This window comes from Oncorhynchus nerka, linkage group LG2, assembly GCF_034236695.1.
Source record: "Oncorhynchus nerka isolate Pitt River linkage group LG2, Oner_Uvic_2.0, whole genome shotgun sequence".
NCBI lineage: Eukaryota > Metazoa > Chordata > Actinopteri > Salmoniformes > Salmonidae > Oncorhynchus > Oncorhynchus nerka.
The window spans coordinates 46,715,979-46,728,091 of NC_088397.1; the positions used below are offsets into that span (position 1 = coordinate 46,715,979).

The window sequence follows — 12,113 nt, forward strand, 5'->3', positions numbered from 1 at the left end:
GAATACAGCTTCAAGCTCATTACCATAACGCAACGTTAACTATTCATGAAAATCGCAAATGAAATGAAATCAATATGCTAGCTCTCAAGCTTAGCAGAAAACCATTCAAATAAAATAATTTACCTTTGAAGAACTTCGGATGTTTTCAATGAGGAGACTCTCAGTTAGATAGCAAATGTTCCGTTTTTCCTGAAAGATTATTTGTTTAGGAGAAATCGCTCCATTTTGTGCGTCACGTTTAGCTACTAAAAAAACCTGTATCCAGGATTGTTTAAATCTATCCGCAAGCTCATTAGCATAACACAACGTTAACTATTCATGAAAATCGCAAATGAAATGAAATCAATATGCTAGCTCTCAAGCTTAGCCTTTTGTTAACAACACTGTCATCTCAGATTTTCAAAAATATGCTTCTCAACCATAGCAAAACTAGCATTTAGCGTTAACATTTAGCATTAGCATTTAGCGTTAGCATCAACAGGCAACATTTTCACAAAAACCAGAAAACCATTCAAATAAAATAATTTACCTTTGAAGAACTTCGGATGTTTTCAATTAGGAGACTCTCAGTTAGATAGCAAATGTTCAGTTTTTCCTGAAAGATTATTTGTGCAGGAGAAATCGGTCCGTTTTCTGCGTCATGTTTGGCTACCAAAAAAACCTGAAAATTCAGTTATAAAAACGCCGAACTTTTTCCAAAATAACTCCATAATATCGACTGAAACATGGCAAACGTTGTTCAGAATCAATCATCAAGGTGTTTTTCTACATATCTCTTCAAAGATATATCGTTCGTGGAAGTGTGCTTTCACCTCTGTATCTCATGTGAAAATGCATGCAGCTGAGAATTACGCACCAATTTAGACAAAGGACACCGGGCGGACCCCTGGGAAATGTAGTCTCTTATGGCCAATCTTCCAATGATATGCCTACAAATACGTCACAATGCTGCAGACATCTTGGACGAACGGCAGAGAGCATAAGCTCGTTCATGGCACATTCACAGCCATATAAGGAGACGATAGAAAAACAGAGCCTCAAAAATTCTGCTCATTTCCTGTTTGAGGTTTCATCTTGGTTTCGCCTGTAGCATGAGTTCTGTGGCACTCACAGATAATATCTTTGCAGTTTTGAAAACGTCAGAGTGTTTTCTTTCCAAAGCTGCCAATTATATGCATAGTCGAGCATCTTTTCGTGACAAAATATTGCGCTTAAAACGGGAACGTTTTTTAATTCAATAATGAAATAGCGCCCCCATAGCTTCAACTGGTCCAGCATGGCTACCACAGCATTCTGCAGCGATACGCCATCCCATCTGGTTTGCACTTAGTGGGACTATCATTTGTTTTACAACAGGACAATGACCCAACACACCTCCAGGCTGTGTATGGGCTATTTGACCAAGAAGGATGATGGAGTGCTGCATCAGATGACCTGGCCTCCACAATCACCTGACCTAAACCCAATTAAGATGGTTTGGGATGAGTTGGACTGCAGAGTGAAGGAAAAGCAGCCAACAAGTGCTCAGCATATGTGGGAACTCCTTCAAGACTGTTGGGAAAAGCATTCCAGGTGAATCTGGTTGAGAGAATGCCAAGAGTGTGCAAAGCTGTCAGCAAGGCAAAGGGTGGAGACTTTGAAGAATCTCAAATCTAAAATAGATTTGGATTTGTTTAACACTTTTTGGTTACTACATGATTCCATAGGTGGTATTTCATAGTTTTGATGATTTCACTATTATTCTACAATGTAGAAAATAATACAAATAAAGAAAAACCTTTGAATGAGTAGGTGTGTCCAAACGTTTGACTGGTACAGTATATCCATTTTCTGTCAGCTGATACGTTTTGACACATAATTCATTCTGCACTAAATATGGACCCATATTTCTGAGACAATTCAGTAAAACCTTTAAGTTTACCACATTTAGGTCATGGAAACAACATGCCTTATAATTTATAAAGGGAAAGGAAGTAGTAAATTATTCACCAGATCGTTCTATTGTTTTTGCTCGATGGAGAATAAAACTAGACTTCCACTATGAAGCCAGAGAATTATCTCTGTGGCTCACTAGAAATTCCTGTCATGAAGTAGAAAATCCATCATTGTTTGTTTTTTTGTTTTTATCTTTTTCAAAACAGACTTCAGGAGTTGTCTTTTGATTGCTGCTCTCTGTGTGTTTTTATCTGAGAAGGGTAGAATTTTCTAGCTTCACCGTGACGTCCTCATGTTTGACCTACTGTGCTCTGTCAGCAGATGGTCTGTCCCTTCAGATAAATAAACCATTCTCCATGTCAACCCCTCCACCCCCTGCCCAAATACCCATACAGACTCAGAGTATGCTACGTTAACACCAACCCACTCAGCAGGATCAGGGCCAAGACTCTCCAGTCTGAGAGAACCCTTGGCAGTGAGAGTCAAGAGATGTGAGTGCATCTTTAGGGTTGAGAGCTTATTCAAATGAAAGATGGAACAGTAGGCCATCTGGCTTTGTTATTGTTTTCTGTCTCTTGCTACTCGGTATTCTAATTGTGAGGACTGGCCACGTTTATCAAATGATCAAATCATCAGATCTGCTGTGCAAGAACAGGGAGATTCAAGATTGATGTCGAAATTGGACGTCTATCCATGTCCTGAGGATGTCTGGGAAATAGCTTCAAAGGGGCAACAGTGAGCGCTATTACCATCAAGTAGACTTGGGTTTTCCTCTGGCGTTGTGGATGGGTGTAATCCCATGACTCTGGATCAGAAGGTTATGTGTTCAATCCCAGCTGTGGACACTTTTTAGTCTATCCCAAACCTTAACCCTTACCTTAACCTCTTGGAATGAGTGCCTGAATGTTTTAAACCTGTCCCAAACCTTAATCCTTACTTTAACCATTCGGAATGCAGGCCTAAACTTAAAAAATAGGGATGGAGTTAGACACCAAGGCATTCCTGAATGGACTAGGCCTCAGGGATGGGAAAGAGGTCATCCACATGGATGGATGAGCAGAACGTCTCTGTGATGGGCTCGCCTTTAAAGTCACGACTCTCAACCAACTGAGTCCTACCCACATTTCAACTTGCATTAGATGCTGCCCTCCCTCTGTGTCTGTCAGCAAACACACACAAACAGAACAGAACGGACTGGTGGAGGAGGAATTAGCTTTTCATTAGTGATTGAGGACATGCAGTCTCTCACGCCCACTTTATCCCCCCTCTCTCGCTCTCGCTCTCTCTCTATCACTACCACCTTCTCTGGAAGGCGTGTGTGTGTGTGTTTGTTTGTTTGTTTGTTTGTTTGTTTGTTTGTGTGTGTGTGTGTGTGTGTGTGTGTGTGTGTGTGTGTTTGTGTGTGTGTTTATGTGTGTGTGTGTTTATGTGCGCGAGTGCCCTCGTGATGAGGTGTGAGTGGTGGTGACAGGCAAGGCCAGGGCTGGAATAGTGCTGTTGGCCCCTCTGGGCTGTCATGGCAGGGCTTGATGCACCGTGACAGGGCCAGGCCAGGTGGAGTGCAGGGACACAACACAGTGGCATAGCTAGCGCTGACAGCATAGGGGCTGGGAAAAGAGCCCGGGCCTGGGACCTGCACTCCAAACAGGAGCACACGAGTGAGAATGAGCTGAATCACTACAGCACTAACAGTTCATATGGCTTAATATAACTTGCGTCAGAGTAAATAAAAACCATAGCAGTCAGATTTGAGGTTTGAGGCCTCAAGGGCATTGTCTTGTCTTGTCACAAAATCTCTGAGATCATTTCTCCCCAGAGCACACAGCAAAATCAATGGTGTATATTTAACTTGGGAAGTGTCAAAGTTATGTGTCTTCAGAAAGTATTCACACCCCTTGACGTTTTCCACATTCTGTTTTTATTACAGAGATTTTCTGTCACTGGCCTACACACAATACCCCATAATGTCAAAGTGGAATTATGTTTTCAAAACCTTTACAAATTCATTTAAAATGAAAACCTGAAATGTTTTGAGCCAATAAGTATTCAACCCCTTTGTTATGGCAAGCTTAAATGAGTTCATGAACTCACTCTGTGTACAATAATAGTGTAACCCCACACATACACGCTTAGTAAAAAAGTGCTAAGTAAACCAAACCATCCTTCGGTTTGTTCCCCTAGGGGAATCCTTTGCAGAGGGTTCTATCTAGAACTCTTTGTAGGGTTCTTCAAATAACCCCTTGTATGTGGTTCTACCTAGAACCCTCTATGAAGGGTCATACCAATAACCTTCTTATAATTTGAAGGTTCTTCCTAGAACCATCTATGAACCATCTGAAAACCCTTTTAACTTTGGAGGGTTCTTCCTGGAATTTTTATTCACCAACAACCTACACTCAGAATGACTTCCAAAGTGATTAAAATGTATAAGAAGACTAACACAACCTAAACTGGAACAACCATTTCTGTAACGGGTGCAATAAATCTGATCGGATTAGTTTAGAAAAATGATATTTATCTATGTGAAGCACAAGTTTAACCAATGTACATGCAAAAACACATATATTTAAAAACAATCCTACAAAATCTAGTTGCCAGTAGAGAATGCTGGGAAATATACTAATGATGGGGGTGGTTTTGATGGGACTGTTTTACTCTCCAAAGTGTAAAACAATAACTCTGGTTATTAACACCAACACTGGGGGTTATTATGTCATTCTGCCCCTGTGCAAGCCAGTTATCCCACTGATCCCCGGGTGCCGATGATATGGATGTCGATTGAGGCAGCCCCCGCACCTCTCTGAATTCAGAGGGGTTGGATTAAATGCGGAAGACACATTTCAGTTGAATGTATTCAGTTGTACAACAGACTAGGTATCCCCCTTTCCCTTTATTTTACACTACTGAGTGTTGATTTCACTCTTACGGAGTGAATTTAACTCCTGAATCAACACTAGAAATGTTACACACAGAAATCAAAACTGGCCAATTTGGTTTGCAGGACTCACTTCGGGTTTAATTATTATCTCTTCTCCTGGGTGTTAGCAGAGTCTTTACAATACTTCCTACAGAGAAAGAATGAGTAAAGATCTGTTGCTATCCAATGTGTTAACTGGCCATGAAATGGAATGTACTCCACAATTATTTATTTAACCTTTATTTAAGCAGGAAGTCATGCTGAGACCACGGTCTCTGCCGCAGATGTGCCCTGCATGAACACATAAAAAAACAATTCACTATACATATCTATACACATCAATTACACAATACATGAAAAGAAAACACAAAACATGAAAAGCGAAACACAGTCATATGAAACAAACACATTCTTCATTAAAAAGGCTCTCTGATATCTGCCTTAATTGTCATAGAGGCACCAACGCCACCAACACCAACTAAAGACTAGCCACAGATGGATCCTTTATTAAAGTGAAAAATAAACCTCTGAGTGAATATAAACTCAGCAAAAAAAAGACCTCTCACTGTCAACTGCGTTTATTTTCAGCAAACTTAACATGTGTAAATATTTCTATGAACATAACAAGATTCAACAACTGAGACATAAACTGAACAAGTTCCACAGACATGTGACTAACAGAAATGGAATAATGTGTCCCTGAACAAAGGGGGGGGGGGTCAAAAGTAACAGTCAATATCTGGTGTGGCCACCAGCTGCATTAAGTACTGCAGTGCATCTCCCCATGGACTGCACCAGATTTGCCAGTTCTTGCTGTGAGATGTTACCCCACTCTTCCACCAAGGCACCTGCAATTTCCCAAACATTTCTAGGGGGAACGGCCCTCACCCTCCAATCCAATAGATCCCAGACATGCTCAATGGGATTGAGATCCGGGCTCTTCGCTGGCCATGGCAGAACACTGACATTTCTGTCTTGCAGGAAATCATGCACAGAATGAACAGTATGGCTGGTGGCATTGTCATGCTGGACGGTCATGTCAAGTTGAGCCTGCAGGAAGGGTACCACATGAGGGAGGAGGATGTCTTCCCTGTAGCGCACAGCGTTGAGATTGCCGTGCAATGACAACAAGCTCAGTCCAATGATACTGTGATACACCGCCCCAGACCATGACGGACCTTCCAGCTCCAAATCGATCCTGCTCCAGAGTACAGGCCTCGGTGTAACGTCACTTCCTTTGACCATAAACATGAATCCGACCATCACCGCTGGTGAGACAAAACCAGAACAGAGCACTGTTTTCCAGTCCTGTCCGGTCCAGCGATTGTGGGTTTGTGCCCATAGGCGATGTTGTTGCTGGTGTTGTCTGGTGAGGACCTGCCTTACAACAGTCCTAAAAGCCCTCAGTCCAGCCACTCTCAGCCTACTGCAGACAGTCTGAGCACTGATGGATGGATTGTGCGTTCCTGGTGTATCTCGGGCAGTTGTTGTTGCCATCCTGTACCTTTACAATGAAGATCTGTGAAGTTATTTGGATTGTTACAAATGATCTTTGAAAGATAGGGTCCTGAAAAGGGGACATTTCTTTTTTTTGCTGAGTTTAGAATGCAATATCCCCACTCTATATAGCATGTCCTTTCGCTACACCCGCAATAACATCTGCTAAATATGTGTATGTGACCAATAAAATGAGATTTGATTTAATGAACAACCCTGTGTACAGTGCAGCGAGAGAAAGGTGAGGTAGACTGTCTGAGTTTGTCAGAGGGTCACGAGTTTTTGATAGAGGAATGGTTATGGCTAGAGTTCAGTTAGGATTCAGCGGATGCACGCAAGCCTAGGGCTGTTGCGATGACCATTTAACCGCCACACCGGCGATCACGAGTCATGAAGGCAGTCAAATTTCAGAAGACCATTTAGTCACGATAATTACTTTCTCCCAATTCTGATACTGATGGTCATTCGTAGCCTGAATGTAATCGAAAATCTAATCAAACCCTTCATGAGAGCTCAACATTTCTATAGGCTTTGCAATTGGGCGAGAAAACAGAGTGATGGCCTCTATTAAAAAGAGGGGAGTCCCATCAGCCTACTATATTTATTTCTCAACTTTCCTAATATTTAGCAAATTGATTATCTTTACAACAAAATACCTGAAAATGATCTACAGGAAAATCTTCCTCCATTTGCTATTTAGGTGCATAGAGGACATGTATTTTGTCCCGCTGCCCCTGTTTCTAGACAGGTGCATGATAATGGTCCATTCTAAATCCAAACAAATATTATTTAGTGTATGCAAAGATTAAATCAAGAATAGTCTGATGGGTGACAATATAAGCCGATCACTTGTGAATTATATTATCACTTGTAAACGATGCACAGCATAAGGCAAGAAACAAAGCCTTTTTTTGTGACTTCTTTTAATCATAGCCGCACACCTCATGTTGACTTGCCCATACGCCTATATCTTTTGAAAAGGTTTGTAACACAACTAAAGTGGCCAAATAACTTCTTAAAATGAAGCACATTAATCCGCTTTACAAGGGGTGTAGAGCCTAACTGGCATACATACGCAGCAGGTGAGTTTCGAGTTTGGGGAAGATCTTTTTAACCATAAAAATGCACATTTATAATAAAAGCATTACATGTGTAATCACATTTGGGGTCACTTTTGATCATGGTGTTTTCCCCCTAATGGAACATTCATACTTATAGCCTACTGCCATGTGCGTATTGCTGCGCTTATAATGTGAAGAAATAGCCTAATAGTTTATCAACATTTAAAGCTAAACGTTCTGATCTGTTGCGTCAGCCACATTGCGTACAAAAGTTTTTTTTAATGTATTACTTTGGGATCTATCGCATCCCACAACTGTCCCAGACTATGTTTGGAATATTTATTCCTCACACAGAACAGAATAGGTAAATTTTTGTATTATGGGGAATGGTAGATTGACATAGACTAGTGCTTTTGTTGCTCGTTAGGCCTACTCATCTTGACGAAAAGTAAATGTGGACAGTTCTTCCAATATCTTCAATATGCACCTCGGAATTGGATAAGGAAGCTCGCAGTTGTGTCCCCGATGTACCTGTCTTCACTTGTAGCCTGTGAAAAATACCTGATCACTCACGTGATGGAGAACCATGTGCGTGAGAGGAGCTTCAGAGAGCGGAGCACTCAGGGAGAAGAGCACAACGCAGCACTACGGGCCAAGGGTACAATGGCCACCGGCTGCAAAAGGCATGGATTTTTTTTTAGGGTGCATTACGGCCACACAAAGGGGATGCCGTCGTGAAATTTGAGGCATTGTCAAGTGCTTGTCCAATTGTGAGTGAGAGACTGATAAAGTGTGAACAGCCTGCGCAAAAAAATAGAAAGCAGAGCTCATGACTTTCAAGCGACTTTTTTCAAATCATCATTAGAGTCGCATCATGCAGCCTTAGAATGTATTAAAAATACAAACATATAGCACAACATTTGTAGAAAAACTCACATTACCTCAATAACTCTAAATTAAGCATATAGCAGTACCTATTTATTTTGTAACCGCTCAGCACAGAATAGTCGGATGTGCACACTCCTTCAAATCATTTGGTAGAAAATTTCATTTCTATTTTATTCAGCTTTGTTCAATTGTATTCTTCATACTATAAAATAATGCCACGGAATTCTAAGCAAACCTTGTCTACTAAATGAGCTAGCGTAGCCCACAGCCATTTGGCATAGCCAGATCAGGACCTGACGGAAGGGACAAATGCTAAATGTGTTTATGTTAATTAACGGTCAATTACCGTGAGACCGACAGTTATTTGCTTGACAATCCCCGGCTGACGGAATTTTGTGACAGCCACGGCCCTATGCAAGACCACACACACACAAACGCACGCACACACAGTCTGCATAGAGATAATAGTCCGATGCAGATTCAACTCTAACCTGTGTGTTTCCTGTTCCTCCTACAGGTGCGGGGGAGTCGGGGAAGAGCACCATTGTCAAGCAGATGAAGTGAGTTACAGACATCTTTAATCAGCAGTTTCTCTAACTGATCAGGGCACATCATGAACTCCCTTAATATTAATAGATGAGGCACTCTATCCTCCTTTGGTTTCATCGGTCCGAGTCAGCCAGTCCTCCTCACTCCTTGTGGGATTGGTCTACAGTACTACTGATACATTGCTGATTCAGTCCTGGCAGACAGTCAGGCATGTTGAACATAGGCATATTCATTTGTTTTTAAGGTAGATACATGGAGGGCAAATCCACTTGTCTTCCAGGCTGTGGTTTTTGGGCTGGCTTCCTCTCATCTTCCTGCCCATAATTGTCTTTGGCTACTGAAAGCATGAGTCTCAGTGCACCGAATGTTCCAGCTAGAGGTTGACCGATTATGATTTTTCAACGCCGATACCGATTATTGGAGGACTAAAAAAGGCCGATACCGATTAAATCAGCCGATTTGTATATATATACAGTGGGGAGAACAAGTATTTGATACACTGCCGATTTTGCAGGTTTTCCTACTTACAAAGCATGTAGAGGTCTGTAATTTTTGTCATAGGTACACTTCAACTGTGAGAGACGGAATCTAATATAAAAATTCAGAAAATCACATTGTATGATTTTTAAGTCATTAATTTGCATTTTATTGCATGACATAAGTATTTGATCACCTACCAACCAGTAACAATTCCGACTGTCACAGACCTATTAGTTTTGTATATATATATTTGACAATATAATGACACTGAACAATGAACACTTATTTTAACTTAATATAATACATGAATAAAATCTATTTAGTCTCAAATAAATATGTTCAATTTTGGTTTAAATAATGCAAAAACAGTGTTGGAGAAGAAAGTAAAAGTGTAATATGTGTCATGTAAAAAAGCTAACGTTTAAGTTCCTTGATCAGAACATAAGAACAAATGAAAACTGGTGGTTCAATATTCCCAGTTAAGACGTTTTAGGTTGTAGTTATTATAGGAATTATGACGTGTCGACCATCTCTCTATCCCATTTGTATTTCATTTCCTTTGACTATTGGATGTTCTTATAGGCACTGTAGTATTGCCAGCCTAATCTCGGGAGTTGATAGGCTTGAAGTCATAAACAGCGTTGGGCTTCAAGCATTGCTAAGAGCTGCTGGCAAACGCAGGAAAGTGCTGTTTGAATTAATGCTTACGAGTCTGCTGCTACCTACCACCGCTCAGTCAGACTGCTCTATCAAGTATCAATTCATAGACTTAATTATAACATAATAAGCACAGAAATACGAGCCTTAGGTTATTAATTTGGTCAAATCAGGAAACTATCATTTTGAAAACAAAACGTTTATTCTTTCAGTGAAATACGGAACCATTTCGTATTTTATCTATTTAGCAACCCTAAGTCTAAATATTGCTGTTACATTGCACAACCTTCAATGTTATGTCATAATTATGTAAAATTCTGACAAATTAATTACGGTCTTCGTTAGGAAGAACTGGTCTTCACGCAGTTCGCAACAAGCCAGGCGACCCAAACTGTTGCATATACCCTGACTCTGCTTGCACTGAACGCAAGAAAAGTGACGCAATTTCCATAGTTAATATTGCCTGCTAACATTAATTTATTTTAACTAAATATGGAGGTTTAAAAAATATATACTTCTGTGTATTGATTTTAAGAAAGGCGTTGATGTTTATGGTTAGGTACATTTGTGCAGTGACATTTGTGCAGCTTTTTTCGCAAATGCGCTTTTGTTAAATTATCACTCGTTTGGCGAAGTTGAAGTAGGCTGTGATTAAATTATAAATTCCCAGGCACCGCAATAATTATATGCAACACAGGACAAGCTAGTTAACCTCTTGCTTCTACTCGGGACGCTTGCGTCCCAACTAGAGCTCTGGAAATGCAAATGCAATACGCTAAATGCTAATAGTATTAGTTAAAACTCAAAAGTTCATTAAAATACACATGCAGGGTATCGAATTAAAGCTACACTCGTTGTGAATCCAGGCAACAAGTCAGATTTTTAAAATGCTTTTCGGCAAAAGCATGAGAAGCTATTATCTGATAGCATGTAACACCCCAAAAGACCCACAGGGGACGTAAACAAAATAATTAGCATTTCGGCGTTACACAAACCGCACAATAAAATAGAAAACATTCATTACCTTTCACCATCTTCTTTGTTGGCACTCCTAGATGTCCCATAAACACTATTTGGGTCTTTATTTTGATTAAATCGGTCCATATAAAGCCTAGATATCGTTATATGTAGACTGTGTGATAAACGAAAAAAACATTGTTTCAAAACGTAACGTCATTTTTTTAAATTCAAAAAGTCGACGATAAACTTTCACAAAACACTTCGAAATACGTTTGTAATGCAACTTTAGGTATTAGTAAACGTTAATAAGCGATAAAATTCATCAGGAGGCGATGTAAAGATCATTAGCTGTCCGTCTGGAAAAATGTCCGGCTAGAAACTCAACGAAAATATCCGGTCCTAGACCAGAGGAGATACGGTGCCCTGCATGTGTTTGACCAAGAAAAAACTCGAAGGGAAATGACAAGACTCTAGACACCGTGTGGAAGCTGTAGGTACTGCAACCTCAGTCAATTAATTGTGGTTCACCTTTATCAATGGGTTCAAGTAGCGCATGGATATATTTTCCCATTTTCAGTGATCAGTTTTTCCTGTGCTTTTCGATGTAAATGTCGTTCTGGTAAAGCCACAGCAGTGATTTAACCAGTTTTATAAACGTCTGAGTGTTTTCTATCCACACAGACTAAGCAAATGCATATACTATATTCCTGGCATGAGTAGCAGGGCGCTGAAATGTTGCGCGATTTTTAACAGAATGTTCAAAAAAGTAGAGGGTCGACTTAAGAGGTTAACCTAGAAATATCATCAACCATGTGTATTTAACTAGTGATTATGTGAAGGTTGATTGTTTTTTACAAGATAAGTTTAATGCTAGCTTGCAACTTACCTTGGCTCCTTGCAGCCACAAGGTCCTTTTGACGCTGCACTCGCGTAACAGGTGGTCAGCCTGCCACGCTGTCTCCTCGCGGATTGCAATGTAATCGGCCATAATCGGCATCCAAAAAGGAAGATTACCGATATGTTATCAAAACTTGAAATCGGCCCTAATTCCCATACCGATTAATCGGTCAACCTCTAGTTCTAGCCCTGTGGTTACTGTAATGACTGATCAAACCGACACTCAATTACAGGGACACGTTCACCAATGACGTATACAAAACATGTGTATG

General features: G+C 40.5%; 1 protein-coding gene across 1 annotated transcript in view; it reads left to right on the forward strand.

Annotated features, from left to right (window-relative positions):
* The window catches only part of LOC115136153 (guanine nucleotide-binding protein G(i) subunit alpha-2), a 167,117-nt gene that overhangs the window by 110,273 nt on the left and 44,731 nt on the right, over positions 1-12,113 (forward strand). Inside the window, exon 2 of the mRNA XM_029671664.2 lies at positions 8,816-8,858. Coding sequence (XP_029527524.1) covers positions 8,816-8,858 — 43 coding nt within the window. The remainder of the gene's footprint in view (positions 1-8,815; positions 8,859-12,113) is intronic.